The 20439-nt window shown below is 40.9% G+C and overlaps 1 protein-coding gene across 14 annotated transcripts in view; it reads left to right on the forward strand.

Moving 5' to 3' along the window:
* Msantd2 (Myb/SANT DNA binding domain containing 2) overlaps positions 1-20439 on the forward strand; it is a 36086-nt gene that overhangs the window by 1998 nt on the left and 13649 nt on the right. For 4 of the 14 annotated variants that reach the window (XM_050125626.1, XM_050125625.1, XM_050125619.1 and 1 more), the window contains exon 1: positions 1-102. This exon is cut by the window's left edge. The exons of 1 other annotated variant lie outside the window; for it this stretch is intronic. In XM_050125626.1, coding sequence (XP_049981583.1) covers positions 1-102 — 102 coding nt within the window. Of the gene's footprint in view, positions 103-1619; positions 1802-2708; positions 2829-15141; positions 17983-20439 lie in introns of those variants that run through there. 9 more of the 14 variants (XR_007589207.1, XR_007589210.1, XR_007589209.1 and 6 more) reach the window with 8 other exon arrangements.

Consider the following 20439-nt stretch of genomic DNA (forward strand, 5'->3'; position numbering starts at 1 on the left):
GGCAGCAAGGCCCCCGGGCCGGCCATGTACGAGCGCGTGTCCCGGGCCTTGGGCGAGCTGGGCTACGACCGGACCCCGTCCCAGTGCCGGGAGCGCATCAAGGTAACCGGCCGCCCTGCCCGGGGCAGCGAACCAGAGGCAGAGAAGGCGGGGAAGCGGGCCTGGGGGCGGGGGCCGGGCCTAGCACGGGGCTCCCCTCCCGGGCCCCGGGTGCCCCTTGCGTCTCCCCCGCCTCTTTCTTCTCTCGCTGGGAAGGGGCGCTTCTTTCCAGATGGCCGCCAGCCCGTAGGTTTCCAGAGTTTGAAGTTGGGCGTGTCTGCCGCCGCCCCTCTTTCTTGCCAATTGAGGATGTTCCTGCGCTCTGAAGTTGCTAGTTTCTTATTGTGCGCGGGGCCGCACTGTCGCCGGTGCTGTCGCCCTTACTGCTTTGTTCCCAGGTAGAGGGGCGCTCAGGCTGAAGCTTTCCAGTTGGGATGGGATTGAGGAAGGGGCAGCAGGGGCCTGAATGAGCGCCCAGTATAAGATTTTTTTAGTAAGTGATGGAGTTTTAAGAAAGAGCCTTAGGACGGCTGCCCTTTTGTGTCAGTCGCATTGCTTGTCACTTGAGGTGAAGAGGACTAGCAAGGTTTGAGATGCGTTTGGAGAGTTGGAAAGGCTTAATGAAAAGCAGGTCGTGTGTTGTTATCGAGGAGGTAGAGGACACCTTGAATGTTAGCCTGGCTGAGGATTGCATTGGAATTTGGATTGGCGATCTCTTCAAAGTTAGTGTGGTTTGAGAGGATCCTACTTCTGAGGAAGCCCTTTCTTGACACCCAGTTTTTACTTCTTTCATTAAGGACCTGGATGCTGACAAGTAAAACAGTGTGCATCTGGCTGTCCTTGTGCGTCTGCATGTTTAAATGCGGAGACTTAATGTGGGCTACATTTTACCATCAACCCGCGTAGCGCTTTTTCTCATGAATTGTCTAGGTGTTCGTGTCTGTCTTTGCAGACAAGGAGTTGTGGTTTAGTTATGTTCTTTCCCTCGTTCTAGAGGCTACTAAAAGTTTCTCCCAGGTTTCTTTGAAAAGATTAGTAGTACTTAGTTATAGTATTCATTTCTGATAATGCAGGCACATTTTCTGGGGCATGAAAAACCGCCATGAACAGTCATAACTGAGAATAATCACATTAGCAAACAGCCACAGAACTCAGTAAGAACGGTTCTAGGTAAGAGTAGTCGCAATGAGACGGGGACATTGTGCAGAGTTTATGAAATCTTGACTCCTGTGGTGTTCGCTTAGAAAACTTGCTCTAGAATCAGCTGTTTCATTATTACCAGCCCTTCAAGGAACTTGGCACTCACTGGAAAGTCAATTTAGATTATTTAGTGGTGTAATTTGAGGATTCTTATTGAACGCTGTTGTTAAACAAGAATGTAATTGAAATAATGTGTAATAGTGAAAAGCTATTGTTCTTCAGATTTCATTCACGGCTTTCTATTTAGGGTCATTCTTGTTAAGTTTGGGGCAGATTCTTTGCGCTGCTGAGGATAGAATCTGTCCACAAACTTTTCGGGAGTTCAGAGAGTGTCTTGGGCATTTGTAAACTATGCCTGTTTTCTTGATTTTTATTCATAGGACTTTCAAAGTGTACTATCAAAACCTTGCTGAATATAAATCTCTCCATAAAATTGTTTCTCAAACAACCAGGGAATATCTAGTTGGAATGCTTCATTGTCCAGTTATGAGAAGGCAATCTAAAGCAAAGGAGATTGAGCCTCTGAAGAATTTAGAGGATCAGTTTACCTGTTTTCAGACAGGTAAGACCAAGTTGACCTCAAACTTCTAGTGTTCTGAGATTCTGAGTGGTTCTCTGACACACTGCAGCAATTAACATACATGATGGGCTGATGAATGTTTTGTTTTGTAAAGTGCTTTACTCTGAATGATTTGGATCAAGCAGTTCAGACTCTTTTGTTACGGAATCTGTTTCCTGGCGAATAAAGATTAAGGACAAGTTCTGTTCTACCTTGTCCTTTGGTACACCATTATACAGCAGGCACTGAATACTTCATTCACCAAATGAAGTTTAGAAAGAATTTTGGGAGGTTTTCTTGTTTTGTTTTTTGTTGCTGTGATAAAACACTGTCGAAACCAATGTGGGGAGGAAAGGGTTTTTTATTTGGCTTACAGGTTACAGTCCATTATTTAGGGAAGCAAGGTGTCTTGGTTAACTTTTTTTAAATTGCTCTGAAGAGACACCATGATCAAAGCAATGTATTAAAGGCAACAGCTTTAGAGGGTAAGTTTAGGGTGGGAGGCATGGCAGCAGATAAGCAGGCATGGTGCTGGAACAGTGAAGAACTCACCTCTGATCTTCAAGCAGGAGGCAGAGAGAAAGAAACTGGGCCTGGTTGCGCTTTTGAAACTTAAAGCCCACCCCCAGTGATACACCTTAATTCTTCCCAAAACAGTTCCACCAACCAGGGACCAAACATATAAATGTATAAGCCTGTGGGGTCATTTTCATTCAAAAAAGCACACCAGCACCGAAACAGTTCCACCAATCAGGGACCAAACATATAAATATATGAGCCTGTGAGGTCATTTTCCTTCAAACAAGCACACCAGGACAGAAGTTCAAGGAAGGAATCTGTAGGCAGGAACTGAGGAACTGCTTACTGGATTGCTTCCACTTGGTTTGCTCAGCTAGGCTTTTTTTAATAGCACAGGCACACCTTCCCAGGGATGGTACCTCCTCCTACGTCAATTAGCAATTAAATGCTTTACAGCTGTGGCTACAACTAGTCTGATGGAGGCATTTCTTCAGCTGAGGTTCCCTCTCAGGTATGTCTAGGTTTGTGTCAAGTTGATAAAAGCTGTGACTGAATTATAAAAGTTTATAATGGTGTTATTGAATTTAAAAATAAAGACTTTGGAACCAAATTAAAAAAAATATATCGTATTAAAGCCAAGCTTCGAAGGCTGAGGCGTTACAGCTGTGTGGTGGAGTGCTTGCTTATTTTCTACAAGGCCTTGGAGTCAATCCCCAGCACTGTGGACAAATACGAAAACAAAACTGTTAATAATTCCCAAGCTTTGTTTCTTTAGAAAACTGTGTAAATGTGATGATCTTAAGCATAGAAGCAAATGTAGTCCTGAAACCATACAATTTTGAGACAGCTGTCCAGGGAATGGAGATTATACTTAGGAAAAATAAAACCTTAAGTTCTTAGAGTCTTTGATCTAAAAATAAACCTTTTGGTTTCATTTTTTAGAAATACCATCTTAGAATAAGTAATTCAGAAGCCTCTTGTGACTGTTTATTGATGAGAAATGCAAAAAGAAATGCGGGGGCTGGAGATAGACTCGGCTTAAGAGTGCTTGCAGCACGGGAGTTTGTTCCTCGATACTCATGACCACTTGTAGCTCCACCTCCAGGGGGTCGAATGCCCTCTTCTGGCCTCTGTGGGCAACTGCACATACATGGAATGCTGGTGTACACACACACAAGCAGCACGCACGCACACATTCATGCACATACATAAATCTGGAAAAAAAAAACAAAAGAAATCCAATTAGTAATACCATTGTTTTTAGCTGTAGAAAATAAATGAAGAGAACCAGAAAGTGTTTTTTTTTTTTTGTTTTTTGTTTGTTTATCTTTTGGGGGGATGGGGTTGAGACAGGGTTTCTCTGTGTAGCCCTGACTGTCCTGGAACTTGCTCTATAGACCAGGCTAACTTTGAAGTCAGAGATCCACTTATCTCTGCCTCCAGAGTGCTGGGATTAAAGGCGAGCACCACCACCACCCAACTATTTATTTTATCTTAAGTGAGTGTTTTGTCTGCATATGTGTGTGTATACCATCATATGTGTGTGTGTCTGGTGCCTGCAGAGTTAGATTGAGGGCATTGGATACCTGGAACTAGAGTTATGGTTGATGGTGAACTACCAAGTGGGTGGGTGCTGGGAACCGAACCCTCATTCTCAGCAAGAGCAAGTGCACATTATCACTGAGCCATTTCCTCAGCCCCAAACCAGGGAGTTCTTGTATAGAGTAATGTAGCTTTTTTAAATGTAAGCTCAGGGCTAGAGTGTTAGAGCTTGTGCTTCATTTGTGGAATTGCCCTGGGTTCCATTCTCAACATTGCAGATTAAGCAAAACTCCTTAACAGAATGTAGACAATACTGTAGTTACTGCCCAATCTGTTGCGCCCTTGCAGTATTCTCAATAAACTATTCTTAGGAAAACAAGTCAACGAAAGCCTTAACAGACTGGCAGGGAGAAAGAATATCATGTGAGTCATTTATGTTTCTTTTGTAATATATTTGAAATTCCCGTAAGTTTTCCATTATGTAAAGTTAGAAAAGGGGGCGGAAAAGATGTCTCGGGTTGAGAAGAGTACTGCTCTTCTTCCACAGTATCTATGTTTGGTTCTCAGCAACCACATGCAGGCTCACAAACATCTCACTCCAGGGGCACTAGCCACACAGTGATGCACAGACATACATGCAGACAAAATACCCATATGGATTACATGGGGGTGGGCTGTTTAGAGATAGATATCAGTAGAATTCTTCATTTTTTTTTTTTGAGACAGGGATTCATATAGCTAAGGCTGGCTTTGAACTTGATATGTAGATGAGGCTAGTTTTGAACTTCTGATCCTTTTGTTTCTACCTTGTGAGTGTTGGGATTATAGGGCTATCCCACTATGCCCATCTCTAGTAAATTCTTCTTGATTTTGAATAATAATCAAACTTTCATTTAGATAATTTCATTTAGATAAAATCTGTCTGTCTGTCTGTCTCTTTCTTCTGTTTTTCTAGAAAGGGTCTCACTATGTGGCCCTGGCTGTCCTGAAACTCACTCTGTAGACCAGGGTGGCCTCAAACTCACCCGAGATCTGCCTGCCTCTGCCTCCCAGAGTGCTGGGATTAAAGGTGTGTGTCACCACCACCCCTCCCCCATTTAGATATTTATTTGTAACATGGAGTACCTTCCTCATAAGAAGTCTGGGAAAGCTGACTCCTCTCCTAGCCCAACTGCTTTCTTTAAGTATATTAGTTCTCTAGAGTATGTTTGTTAGTTATACGATGAAAGTGTTAAGATTATAAATATTAATAACTTTTGGATTTTGTTACTGAAATTAAACTTTTTAACATTGTTCAAGTGACTATATTTCTAAGCCTATAATATTTTAATTGAAAGTCAAATATAAACATTGTTTAGAGTTGTAGAGTTTCATTTGACGTCTGCCATGATGTTAGTATTTGTTCTGGTTTCTTTTCTTTTTTTGGATAAAATAGGCATGTTTGAAGCTGCTTTGCTACACAGATTGTTTACTCTGAAATTTTCTTGCATTTTTGTTTGCCAGAAGAAAATGTGTTTGCTAACAGTTCCAGCCCAGTTTTGGAGTCAGATAAACAAATATAGAGAGCGGGTTTTTTATTTTTCTTTTGGTGTTGTTTTGTTTAATTGCATGGTTTTTCTTTTTCTGTAAACTTTTTCTTCGTATGTTCACTCACCAAATGGACCTTGAATGTTTGTTATGCGTGGGACTGTCTGCTAGTTGTTAGAGTACAAAAAGAAATGCTAAATACAGTTTCTGGATTGTCTGCTTGTAGTTAGAACACAAAACGCTGCTAAAGATAGTTTCTGTAATCTAAGTGCTTTTACTCCAGCTGAAGCTTGTGTACACACACCGAAGAGCTGAGAAGATGAAATACAAATGATGCTATACAGAGCGGTACTTGATTAAGTGGCAGAGGACTAAAGCAAGTTGTAAGTGTGGCGACTTCAGAAGGGAAACCACCTTCTTCATGCATCCTCAGTAGTTGAAAGATCTGTCTTGACTTAGAATTCATGAAAGCATTCACTTCTGAGCCAGATGCCACATTCACACTCCAGTCAGTTAATCTAATGCACTGCAAACCTCGTTCTCAAGTCCCATATTTTTGGATGTTCGCCAAAAGTTTGCCACTTGAGAGTTGGCTTTATGTCTCTGAACAGTTGTATATGTCTAGCTTTACGTGCAGTTGAAAGACAAGGTGACTGTGACCTAACAAACTTGCCTTTGCTCTGTTTGTTCCATGCTGGTTAACCTTCAGAGTAGTCTTCTGTCTAGCAAACATAACAATTTTTTTTTGGGACACTGCTTAGATTTGTACATTGAAATAAATTTTGTAATTTAGTGCCCAAATCACAGTACAGTGTATTTGGACTTTTATTTTAGCATATGCCTTCTCATTGTGAGAACCAATAGAGCTGAGATAACTTGGAGCCAAAACATGCCGCTCCTCTTGTACAGCTTTTTGTTTTTCGAGACAGGGTTTTTATGTATAGCTTTGGAGCCTGTCCTGGAACTTGCTCTGTACACCAGACTGACCTTGAATTGACAGAGATCCACCTGCCTCTGCCTCCTGAGTTCTGAGACTAAAGACCTGCGCTGCCACCACTGCCACCCACTGCTTGCACAAGCATTTAATGGACTAGCCATTCCTGAGGACTTTCTTTATTTTTGGCAAGTCTTTTCCTTCTCGTTGTATTGAAAGATCTCTAAGAAATGTTGTAACTTAAATGGATCCAGTTAGATCTATCTCCTTTCATTGGTTATATATACTGTTGTCCCCATCTTACTGTCACTTGAAAGCTTGTTTATCACTTTAAAGTTTACTTGTTTGGGATTGGAAGTGTGGCTCAGTGGTAGAACATTTATTTGCCAGCATTGTAAGGCCTTGGGTTCTATCCAAAGCACTGTATGAAATAGTAACAACCTCCAAAATCTGTTTTCTTTGAGCGAAGTATGGTGGCTTCTGCCTATAATCCCAGTACTAGGGCGGTTGAGTAGAAGGTTAAGGTCACCCTGATATATAGAGAGGTCAAGATCTTCCTGGGCTAAGTTATCAAAGCCCTGTCTGTCTCGTGAATCTTACACTAGGGCTTCCAGCTTTAAAGAGATATGACAAGCTCCTGCTAGAACTGTGAGTGAATGGGGTTCTTTCAGTTACATCCTAGAATTTTTTTTTTTTTAAAGCTTTTATCTAATGAAGAGTAGAGTTAAGTGTGAGTCTGGGTCTGGGTCTGGTGACTTACATTTGCAATTCGAGTGCTCAGGAGGCAGAGGAAGGAGGATTACAAATTCAAGGCTGGCATGAGCTATATTCAAAGTGCCAAGCTAATCTGGAATACACAGACCCTGTACTAGTTACTTTTTTCCATTGCTGTCACAAAATATCTGACAAAAGCAGCTTGTGGAAGGAAGGGTTTATTTTGGTTCACAGTTGAGATGTAGTCCATTATTGCAGGGAAGTTGTAGCCGCAGGAATTTAAGGCAGCTGTGAATGTATTGTGTTCACAGTAAGGAGGCAGAGAGATGAATGCTGCTGTCTAGCTGTTTTTTATTCAGCCTGAGAGAGACCCCATCACAGGGCATGATGCCACCAGCATTCAGTTAGTTTCCTTCCTCAGACCTTTCTGGAAACACCTTCATAGATATATCCACAGCTGTGTTTCTGCAAGTGAGTCCAAATTTAGTCTTATCCATCATAAAAAAAAACAAACAAGAAAAGTAAAAGGGAAATATTTAAAAAGATAGATAAATATAGATGTAACTGGGTATATAGCTATGGTAGAAACACTTGCCCTAGCATGGGTAAGTCTTGCTTGGGTTCCTTCCCCAGGACAGCAAAGGGGGCATGGTGGAGCAGTAGAATCCCAGCACTTGGGGGAGTGGAGACAGGCAGACAGGACTTTAAGATCATTCTATATGACTCTATGACTATGGCTATATAGAGAGGTTCATCTGGGTTTCATGAGATCCTGTCTGAAAACCCAGAAAGGAAAAATATAAACAAGCCATGTAGTATAAACGCTGCCATCCAGTAAAATATTTCTGTGATGATGGGAATGTTTGTGTCTGTTAGTTCTGCTAGATTGTTATCAGTTACATGTGACTACTGGCCCTTTGGAATGTGACTAGGGTACCCAAGTAACTGGATTTTAAATTATATTTAGTTTCAATTAAGTTACTTAACCACCACTGCCCAAGCTCTCAAGCACTCTTTAAAAAGGTTATCTTGGCCACATACTCAGACCTCTAGGGGAAGGTCAGAATTCCTTTTACCTGTGATGCCATTCTGTTTCTCTGTAGGAAGAGCATTGTAATGGTACAGTGTTGGAGGTGGAGATTTTAGTTGAAGAACTACAGTATTACCCTAGTTGACTAGGACAGGTATTAAGTTCTTGGTTCTCTAGCACATGAAACTTTGTGTGATAATAGAAAGACTTTACACCTGTATTACCTGTTACAGCAGACATTTAACGTGGGTGTTGTTGAATAACTGAAATATTACCAGAGTGGCTACAGATGAGTTTTGAATTTAATTTCATTTAAATGTGAATAGCCACGTCTCAGTGCTGTTACATTGGCCAGGGCAACTTTGGAATTATAGTGTGCAAGTTTTTCTGCTGTGTAGTCCCCAAAGACTTGAAGTTCATGTACCGTCTAAAACATTTTTGGGCAGATAGTAAATTTAAATCAGGGACTGGAGAAATGGCTCAGCAATTAGGAACATTTGTTACTATTACAAAGGACCTTGGTTTAGTTTCCAGCAGCCACATAGTGGCTTACTCGTAGCTCCAATTCCAGGGGATCTGTTACCCTCCTGACCTCCATGGGCACCGGGTAAGAATGTGGTATGCATACATACATGTGGGTAGCAATTACACACATAGCTAGATAAAATAAATCTAAAAAAAATTTTAAAATTTTATAGGAAATTACTGATACTTAAAATGCTTAATCTGGTTTGGGATAAGACAGATGCTGTAGAATTTATGAATAATGTGCTTTGAAGCTGAAGAATCCTTGTAATATTCTTGTTGGTGTTAGCAGATTTATGGAGTAGGAAATATTCTAGTTTACATTTGAAAGAAGCAGTGTCTTAAACCCATTGTTTTTTGTTTTTGTTTTTGTTTTTTTTTTTTGGTCATTTTAAATTCAGAAGCCAAACTTTATTCCTAAAAATAAACAGTGGGTTTTACTAATCTTCAAGTTTTTTAGGTCCCTGATCAATCAGCAGAGGAAAGCCCTGGGTAGATTTTGGATATCTTTCTTGACTGATCACAGTCCTTGAGATCCGGTGTTTCTTTAAGTAGTAAGGTCTGAAATAAAGACCTTAACTTTTCATTATGTACAATAAATGTTTGAGAAGTACAGTGGTTCCTTTACCTTAAGGAGTTTACACACTGAAAAACCAGTTTCTGGCTAGTGACATTTGTGTGCGGAGTTGGCATTGATATGAAGCTCATGGACACTACGGTTGTGACGCTTCAAGAGCACATGGCATCTAGGCTCTCGGGCTTCGCCTGAAGGTGTAGTGCTGCTAAGTTGGGCAGAGGTGGTAGAGTAGAGGAGTGGCTGTGTGGTGTTCAGAAGCAACATAACGTGGAGCCTCCTAAGTAGTGAAATTGTTCCAATTTTGTTTTGTTTTGTTTTTTCAAGATAGGGTTTCTCTGTAGTCTTGGCTGTTTTGGAAATTGATTTATAAACCAGGCTGGCCTCGAACTCAGAGATGCATCTCCCTCTGCCACCTCCTGAGTACCGGGATTAAAGGCATGTGCCAACCCCCCCTTCCCCCCGGCTCTGCTTGAAAATTCTTAAGGATTATTTATTTATTTATTTTAAAAAAATACTTATTTATTATGTATACAATACTCTGCATATTCCTGCAGTCCAGAAGAGGGCACCAGACCCCATTACAGATGGTTGTGAGCCACCATGTGGTTGCTGGGAATTGAACTCAGGACCTTTGGAATAGTAGGCAGTGCTCTTAACCACTGAGCCATCGCTCCAGCCCTTAAGGATTATTTAAAAAGCAGTACCTTTTAATTAAAGAACAATTAATTAAAGAACAATGCCGTGTAGTACACGGCCTGTGGTGAAGGTGTGATTTAGGATCTGTGAATGATTGCTTCATAGTGTCATGAAGAACCATCTGAAAGAGTAAACTGGTAATTTCATGGTGGCATGTGAGCAAATGCACCAATTATAGGTAGTTTTTTGATGATTAGAACGTTTTTTGTAGTATTGAACTATAGTTGTCTAAATATCTTTAATTGCATTCCTTAAAATTGATTTTAAGAAAAGCCAGAGTTGTACATATTTGTTTGACTACAACACACAAGAAGAATATATTTTACTCGGGGACTAGTACTCACATTAATATAATGTGTACATAGAATAGAATAAGGTTCACAAAATATTAGTAATGATGACGATGATAGCTTATAGTGCTGCAATAAATGTAGCATGTACCACAATTGTTTTAAGTGCTTTACAACCATTAACTTGCTGACAGCATGAGCACTTTATTCCAATAGGTACTGTCCTACTTGAACACAGGCAGACTAGCTTCAGAGTCCTCTTTAGTAACTATAGATATGGAAACACCTAACAGGCACCTGCCTCTGCTATGCCCTCTTTGTTGACCCCTGGCACTACATTGTTTTTCATTCTCTCCAGTCTTTCCAAGTGATGCTTCCCCTGGTAACCCTACCTGAGGGGCTGCTCATCCATCCTATCCATAGCACAATGTAGTGGTCTCCAAGCATTTGCACCTAATACTGGTATGAAAAAAATGAGAGGAAGATATTGGTAGCTCAGAGTCACATTGTCCTCACATGATTTAAACTCTGGAGACAGCAGAATAGAAGAGCTAGAGAGAGGGGAAGGGGGAGACAGCTTAGATTTCATCAAAGGGATTCACAGAGCCCCTTTCTCCATGTTCCCTACCCCAAGCTTTACATTTGGGAGAGAAGCCTGCCTGACTTCCTGTCTATGGGAATGCTTCTCATGAACCAGCATGTTACATTAGCGATTCTGTGGGTGTGGTTCTTTGCTCTCTTGCGCATTGGTAGAACTCGAAGACTCTGCAGCAGTAGGGACCTATTCGCAGGGTCATGGAGTAGCCCAGAGATATTTGAGGCTCTCGATAATGTTTGCTATAAGGTGACACTGTAGGGACCAGGACACCTCCTGTTACTCTGTGTCCACAGGCTCAGCCCACCCCTTCTCCCCAGACTGGCTCTCTTCATATGTCCTTTGCTTACATCCATCCTTTTGACTTGTGTCAGCCCCTATTCAACCATCTTACTAGCTACCCTCTTGCAGCACCAGGATCCACCTCCCCGCCCCTCATCTATTCCTTGTTTTGTCTCTCAGGCAGGGAGGCAAGATTTTGCTTTGTAGCTCAGAAGGGCCTAGAACTCACTGTGTAACTCAGTTTGTTAATGAACTCATGACCTTCCTGCCTCAGCTTCCTATAATGCAGGAACTATGGCCTGGTACCAGTGACGTATTACTAGAACAGTTGTTTCCAATGTGCATGGTCTCTTTAGCTTTTGTGGGCTATTGTCACAAGGCCTCAAAATTGACTTCTCAAGCCATCCTACAGTTTGATACAAAAGGACTGAGCTGAGCTATGATCAGCACTTGGGAGTAGAGTTGGGAAGATCACCCTGAGCTTTGTGACATGAGGCCATGCCTCAACACCTCTCTAGCCCCCACTTCCCTAAAAAAAGACCTGGAAGATACAGAGATGAGACCAACATTTTTCATCCTGCTCTTTTTAAAAATTTTATTACATTTACTTAGTGTCTATGTGCTCTTGGGTGTTCACGTGCTGTGACACATCTTTTGGGAGTTGTTTCTCTCCTTATACCAATGTGGATCCCAGAGATTGAACTCGGGCCACTCAGGCTTGGTGGCAAGCACCTTTACACCATGAGCCATTTGTCAGCCTTGTGCTCTTGCTAAAATTTATTGTTTTATATTTAAATTTGGTTATTTTATATGTTTAGGCATTTTACTTGCATATATGTTTGTGCATCACATGTATGCCTGGTGCTTATAGAGGCCAGATGAAAATGTGTTTCAGGGATCAAACTTTTACCTGCCTACTGATCCATCGCTTGCCCACACTGCTTTTCTAGAGTTGTTACAACATGACACGAAGGCCCAGATTCTCCAGTGGAATGCTTGGTTGAATGAAGGAAGGGTCAAGGGAAACAGTAGTGAGAAGGAGACTGGAGACAAACTGGAGGTCAGCTGATGTCCCAGGGAAGTGGGGCTTTCTCAATCTAACAAAGCCTTTTAATCCACCTGCTGATTTTATAGCAGTCGCCGGCAATGATGTGGACAGAGAGGGTCAGAGTGGAGGCATGGAGTCCCTTCTGAAGTCACCCTTGCAGTGAGTTAGGCAGACGGTGAGAGCAGTGGCAGTGAGGCTTGGAAGAAGAGAGCACATTTACTCCTGGCAAAGCTGTCGAGGGAGTTGTTGGATCTTAACTTGTCCTAGAACTGCCTGTCTACTTCTGCCAGTTCTTTGCTGTGGTCACAGATGACCTTCGTGAAACTTTATGGCTAAGTTTTAGGCTTCATTACTCACAACCCAGTGAGACAGAAATAGAAAACCATGTTAGGGCAGCCCTGCCCTGTGCCTGGAAGATACATTCTTTTAGCCTCCAGTCTGTCTGGTTTGGACAGATGTGGGCAGAAGGTAGATTTTCCCACACTTTTTTATTTTTTAAAATATTGCCAGAGATTAAGATTTCAGTTTAAAAAATTTAAATTATTAGCTCGCGCTGGTGGCGCACACCTTTAATCCCAGCACTTGGGAGGCAGAGGCAGGCAGATCTCTGAGTTCAAGGCCATCCTAGTCTACAAGAGCTAGTTCCAGGACTGGCCCCAAAGCTACAGAGAAACCCTGTCGTGAATATTTTGAGACAAGATAGACCTGGCAGGCCTAGTACTCACTAGGTGAACTAGGTTAGTCTCAAAGTTGCAACAATCTTCCTGTCACCTCCTCTGGAATGCTCATAAGAGTATGCCACCAGATTGGGCCAGCTTTCATAAGTTAATTGTCACACAAGTATTGTTTTATTACTAGGCTAAGATACATTAGCACAGCAATTCTCAGCCTGTGAGTCTAGATCCCCTTGGGTCAAATGACCCTTTTACAGAAGTCTCATATCAGATATCCTGCATATCAGGATATTTACATTATGACTCACAACACTAATAAAATTATATTTATGAAGTAACAATGAAAATAATTTTATGGTTGGGATCACCACAACATGATAAACTGTATGTATTAAAGGATCACAGCATTAGGAAGGTTGAGAATTACCGCACTAGCTGTATTTTACCATTGTGGGAAAAGCATACACCGTTACCCCATCCCTGCTGCTGTGGAAAGTCATGTTTAGAAAGTGAAATAAATGGGAAAGAGCTAAGTTTGAAAAACAACTAACAAGTACTATTTAGTGCTTTGGATATTTATTTGTGATTTTTGAGGCAGGATTTCCCTATGTAGCTCTGACTGTCTTTGAACTCACTTCATAGACCAGGCTGGCCTCACACTCAGAGATTTACCTGGTTCTGCCTCCTGAGTGCTGGGATTAAAGACATGCACCACCAAGCCTGGCAGTGCCTTATATTTTAAACAATTTTTAGGGTTACAGGAATAAGGATATACTCCTTAGTTTTATCACTGTGGGGAGGGGACTTATGCATCGTACTGTATTCTGGGTACTTTTGCCTTTGAAGAAATTTCCATATGTATTTAAAATGGATGTCTAATGAACCAGTGCCTCTTACGCATATGCCACAGTTATCCGGAGTTTGTCATCTGTGTTGGGCCTTTCCACTGTTCTGAATGCTTGGTGAAAGATGTCTGCACTTGGAAAAAGACATGTGTTTAAATCTTTGTAATTATCACCTATTTGTAGTTTAGCATCCTTGAGAACCTGTGGAAATACTGTGTTTTTCTTGGCACTAACCAAGTGTTACCTTTTTACTTCAGCTGTGCTATTTAAGTCTTAGTGAAATAATAAATCTGTATCTTTTCTCAGGTATTCTAGGAATAACAGTCATCATTTCAGTTTTCTGTGTGTGTTCTCAGCTCTGTTAATGAATAACATTTTGAGCTATCTGATATTGATTCAGTATAATTGATAGAGTAGACAGGAAGTTGTTTACTTCTGTGTTTTCTAGTTGCAATTCTTTAGTCTGTGAGACTCTTATTGTAATAGTTCAAACTTCTAAAATTTACAGTAAAGTACTTTTTATCTTAGATTACTTCATTTATTCAAATAAGCCAATTATGTTTGTAAGTGATGTTAATAAAACCAAAATAAAAGTTCATATCAACCAAAACTGCTTTTTATTATTTATTTAATTTGTAAGTATTTTTCTCTCCATGGAAAGATTGGGTTGTAATTATAAAGAAGACTAGGAAAGCAGCAGGTCAACCTTGTATGTGGTATCTGAACTGATTACACACAGTCTTAAAGAATTTGTATGTATTTTCCATCAAAGATTTATGGAGCCATTTTTATATGCCATGTATTGAACACACCACAAGTATATCAATGAAAAGAATCACTTTTTTTTTTTTTTTTAAGAAAAAAAATAAAGACAGTAGCTCTAGCTCTGGCTGTCTTCACTGTGTAACTGATGGCTGTGAACTTCTGGTTGCCTCACCTTTGTCTCTCAAATTCTGGGATTACAGGTCTGTTACCACACCTGGTTACAAAGCTGATTTTAAAAAACCACAGATCCTATATTCTAATAGAAAATGATGGCATTTATGTTCTTGCTGTGATGGGGATTGAGCCTAAAGCCTTGCATATGCTGGGTAGGCACTCTTTCATAATCCCACACACTCCAGTCTTAAGAAAATAGGCATATTTAAAATAGTTAATTCAAACCAAGTGGTTTACTCCTGTGATTCTAGCACCTGGTAGGAAGCAGAAGAGTTTGAGCCCAGCTTGGTTTGGTTACATATTGGAATCTTGTTTCAAAAATAAAAATAAATAAATAAGAACAATTAGCACAGGACAGAAACACCCCAGACATATTTCTGTTAGTGTGTTATTGGCTTGGCTTCAGTATGAACACCATACTTTGTGCTTTTGCATAAGGAATGGGGTGCTTTTGTTTTGTTGAGAGGGTTTTCATGCTATTTGATTTCTTTTTTTTTTTTTTTTTTGGTTTTTCGAGATAGGGTTTCTCTATGTATCAGCCCTGGCTGTCCTGGAACTCACTTAGTAGACCAGGCTGGCCTCAANTTTTTTTTTTTTTTTTTTGGTTTTTCGAGATAGGGTTTCTCTATGTATCAGCCCTGGCTGTCTTGGAACAAGTTCTGTAGACCAGGCTGGCCTCAAACTCACAGAGATCGGCCCTACCTCTGCCTCCCAAGTGCTGGGTGGGATTAAAGGCCTGCACTGCCGCTGCCACCACTACCACCACCACCACTGACTCGTTATTTAATTTTTTTGCATTGTATGCATCCAGGTGATGCTGAGATTTGCATCACCGAGCAGCAGAGTGCTGTGTTACTGTTCTGTCAGTGTCTAGCTAGCTCAGAGCTCCTATAGCCTCTTGATGCAGGTGCTGTGTAGTGTCCAGTCTTGAGCCAAACCAGGTAATTTCCTTCTCTTCCTCAAACTAGGGGACAATAGTTGGCGTTGAGAGGTCAAGGCTGCGCCATTTTAAAATGAAGTAAAACATTGTTTTCCCTTTATGTAAGCAATGTATCCATACTACTAAACTAAGAAAACATGGAAGAAGTTGTAATTTCTTGACTATAGCATAGCTACACGTTTTTTCAACAAAATTGGGAAACCTACTCTTAATTTTAGTATATTTTCATGTGTCTAAAACAAGAATTCCGGGTTGGAGAGATGGCTCAGTGGTTAAGAGCAGGGGGGGGGTGTTCTTCCAGAGGTCCAGGGTTCAATTCCCAGTGCCCATATGACAGTTCACAGCTGTCTTCCAGTTACAGGGGATTAGACACCATCACACAGACATACATGAGAAGCAAAACACCAGCGCACACAAAATGAAAATAAATCATTAAAAATTAAAAAAAAAATCAAAAACTGCCGGGTGGTGGTATCGCACACCTTTAATCCCAGCACTCAGGAGGCAGAAGCAGGTGGTTCTCTGTGAGTTCTAGGCCAGCCTGGTCTACAAGAGCTAGTTCCAGGATAGGCTCCAAAGCTACAGAGAGACCCTTTCAAGACAAGCTTTTTCTGTGTAGCTTTGGCTGTCCTGAAATTTACTCTGTAATCCCTCCTGAGTGCTGGGATTAAAGTGTGCACCTCCACCTCCTGGCTCATCCATGTCTCCCATTTCACTATTTGTGGTGGGTTTTCCTTTGTGCTTGCTTCTTGTGGCTTCATTCACTGGATAGGGAGTTCTTTTACCTTTTTGGTCATATGTCAGTGTGTTAATTATATTTTAGTTATATTCATGCTTAGCCTAAAAGTTGTTGAAATTGATTAGCTAACAAGGCTAAATGTCTCTAAATGATGCTATGTATTTACATAGCAGCGCCACAAACCCCCACTCAGTATGAAGTCCTTGTGCGTTGAACTTACATTAGCAAATGAAAAATGATCTTAAAAAGATCTTTTCAATTCTAAAGTGGGAGAAAATCAAGTTAGCATACCTGTAACATATTGGTGTGGCTTGGTTGAAGCTCCTGATTTGTCCCCCTGCCCTGTCCCTCCTGCATGACTCTGGTTTTGTTTTTGTTTTTTTTTTCAACACAGTGTTTCTCTGTGTGGCTCTGGCTGTCCTGGAACTCACCCTGTAGCCCAGACTGGCCTCAAATTCACATAGATCGAGCTACTTCTGCCTCCCCAGCACTGCGATTAAAGGCCTCCACTGCCTGGCAGTAATAAGGTTCTTTTTGTGGAGATGAAGGGGTGTTGAAATAGTCTTTTTATGTAGTCCCGGTTGGCCTTAAACTTGGGATCATTCTCCAGATGCTGGGATCACTCCTGGCGTGTGGTTCATTTGAAGTGTCATTCACACTTTATTGATTGATTGATTGATTGATTTAGCTTCTTCCAGACAGGGTTTCTCTGTGTAATCCTGGCTGTCCTGGAACTTGCTCTGTAGACCAGGCTGGCATTCAAACTCACTGAGATCCGCCTGTCTCTGCCTCCCGAGTGCTGGAATTAAAGCCACCATCGCTTGGCCACACTTTATTCTTCCTGTGTGCCTTTGCTATACCACTTTAATTTCCTACTTTGCTTTACTTGAGTTTACCTTTGTTCACAAGATCCTCTGCATACACACATTGCGGCTATATCATTTTGTAACAGTTATAGTAGCTAACATTTGTTCAATGGAAGCAATTAGCTACATTGCTTTAAATGCTCTACTTCTCATTTGAGGCTCACAACAACCCATGATGAAGTTCTGTCTTTAACTCTGCTTTACAGATGGAGAAATTAAGGCACAGAGATTAATTCGGCTAATGTCACAAAGCTAGCAGGTGGTTACAATAGAATAAGCATTCTCACTCCAGACCCTGTGTTTATAACAACTTGGTTTATTTCCTCCTACAAATCATCAGCCCACTTTCTTTAAATTTTGACAACTGCAATAATGTTTTTGGAGCATAAAGCATAAATGTAATACCCAAACCATATAGTAACATTCAGAAGGACACACTACTATGCTTACATATTTTTTTCTTTTCTCATTTGTTGTCCACTCCCCCTACCCCGACAAAGGGAGGGTCTCATTATCCCAGGCTGGCCTCATGCTCAGTACGTGGCTGAGAATGACGTTGAACTGCTGATTTTCCTGTCTCTAGTCCTAGGATCATAGGCATTTGCCCATCATGCCTCATTTGGAGAGATGGCTCGGCGGTTAAGAGCACTACCTGCTCTTTCAAAGGTCCTGAGTTCAATTCCCAGCAACCACATGGTGGCTCACAACCATCTGTAATGAAATCTGGTGCCCTCTTGAGGAAGAGACCTGGTCAGTCGTCCTCATCAACTTAAATCATGAAACCCAATATGGACAAGTTCAACAGAATCACCATATACAGGCGACCCATGCATGCTTCAGCATTGCCAGTGCATAAATTTCATTTCATTCAGGGATCAAACCCAGGACTACATGCATGCTAGGTAAGCATTCTACTAACTGAGCTACAACTTCAGCCTTCTTCTTCTTATTATTTTTTTAATTTATTTTTATTTTATGTTCATTTTTTGTTTTGTTTTGTTTTTTGTCATGGGCGTCGGGTCCTCTGAACTGGAGTTACAGACAGTTGTGAGCTGCCATGTGGGTGCTGAGAATTGAACTCTGATCATCTGAAAGAGCAGTCAGTATTAACCACTGAGCCATTTCTCCGGACCTATTTTGTGTGGGTGTGTGTATGTGTGTTTTTCCGAGATTAAACCCAGGTCCCTTTATATACTGGGCAAGTACCTATATTTCTCATTGAATTAATTTTCATCATTCAGATTTATGGAATCTTGCCGCCTCTGCTATATTAAATTATGATGCTCAATCTTCTATCTCACTTAAAATTAGGGATGGATTTCAAATAATTTGTGTACTTGAGCAGGGAAATACAGTTATAATTATTCTCTACAGTCATTTGGATTTGAGCCCCTCAAAAATTCTTGTAAAATGAGAACTGGCACCACATCACTAGGGAATGTTTGAACTGAAGACTGCTTTTTGGAAATCTGTGTCGTGGTTGGACATTAAAGCCATTAGCTCTTAAAATGAAACCTATGAATATTTAATGTGATAATATACTGCTTGCTATATTATCTATCTACAGTGAAACATGTGTCAACTTTAGATATGTCCAAGACAGAATCCTTAATTCTTAAAAGGACATGTTTCATCCATCCCATGAGAAGTGGAAGGTCGAATAAACCATTACACCTGAGTTTTCTCATTACCTATGCTTTTAAATTATCAACATAAAAAATAGATTTTATTATATAAATATTTTGCCTGCACATAAATTTAAGTCCATCATATATATGTATGCAGTGCTAGAGGAGACCAGAAGAGGGCATTCAGATCCCCTGAACTGGAGTTCGAGGCAGTTGTGAGCTGCTGTGTGGGTGCTGGGAATTGAACCTGGGTCCTCTGGAAGAGCAGACAGTGCTCTTAGCTGTTGAGCTGTCTTCCCAGTCTCTATAAACTTTTATTACAAGATCCATCCTTACTATCAGTGTCATTATAACTTTGAACTGTATAATACTCCTTACATGTGTCAAAACTCATGGTGAACAGTGAGTTACTCAACTCACTGCTACAAAAGAAACTTACTCAACAACAAACACAAATTCTGCTTTGGAAGAGTGTAGCACGAGTTCTAATTGATCTTAGTAATAAAAACCCAGAGTCAGATGTTAAGGGGTGAAAGCTGAAAGATCAGAGAAGCAGAGCAGTCAGCCACTAGATCTTTAACTCTGTGAAATCTTCAGACCAAAAAGAGGCCAAGCTTCTGTCTCCTTCCCCTTTATATTCCCTCTCTCCACCCAGGCATATCATATCACTTCCGGTCTGTCTGTACAGACCTCCAGACCTTTATGGGTTAACTAGTGACTAGCTCCGCCCTCTAGCTTCAGGCAAGCTTTATTTGTTCGAGCACAAACAAAATATCACCACAGAAGAGTTTAAACCATGAAAATAAAACTAAAGTCTTTATTGTAGAAGATTCATTGTTACTCATTCACACCTTCAAGTCGATGGTGGTTCTTAAGCTGTCAACTCCTCTTAAAGGAGATGCACTTGATGGGGCTGGAGAGATGGCTCAGAGGTTAAGAGTATTGCCTGCTCTTCCAAAGGTCCTGAGTTCAATTCCCAGCGCCCTCTTCTGGCCTGCAGGCACACACACAGACAGAATATTGTATACATAATAAATATTTTTTTTTAAAAAAGGGAGGTGCGCTTGAACTATAGCAGAAGAAATATCTACAAGGTACAATTTTTTTGACTATAAACACAGATAAGTGTGATACTTGCCAAAAAGTTATAGATTATGACCATTTCCTCATGTTTTCTATTATTTGCTACATGAGTAAATTTATATGAGTAAATGGCTGGAGATAGAATGGAGATGAGATGAATTGTAATGAATACAAGTTGTGTTCCACACAATGGCATTTTTAAATCAACAATGGAAGTGTACAGGAAGACAGTTCCATAAGTCCCATTATAATGGAGCAAAAAATTTGTTGACATTTAGTCAAGAGATAGTAACTATCCTTATGTCCTATGACAAAACATTGCTCAGCATATTGTGATTCTGATAGAACAGTCCTACTCTGTTGCTAAGCAACAGTATAGGGCAACGGAGCATGGTGGCTCACTTCTGTAATCTGAGCACTTGCAAGGCTCTCCTAGTTTGCTTTCTCTGTTGCTTTGATAAAATGGCCAAAAGCAATTTGAGAAGGAAAGGGTTTACTTCAATTTTACAGCTTACAATCTATCATAAAGAGAAGTCAGGGCCTGGACTCATTTAGGAACCTGAAGACAAGACCTGAAGCAGAGACCGTGGAGGAACTCTGCTTACTGACTTGCTCCTCTGGCTTGGGCAGTTTGCTTAATTTTACCAC

Source organism: Alexandromys fortis, unplaced genomic scaffold (assembly GCF_014885135.2).
Source record: "Alexandromys fortis isolate MF-2015 unplaced genomic scaffold, M_Fortis_MF-2015_v1.1 scaffold_253, whole genome shotgun sequence".
NCBI lineage: Eukaryota > Metazoa > Chordata > Mammalia > Rodentia > Cricetidae > Alexandromys > Alexandromys fortis.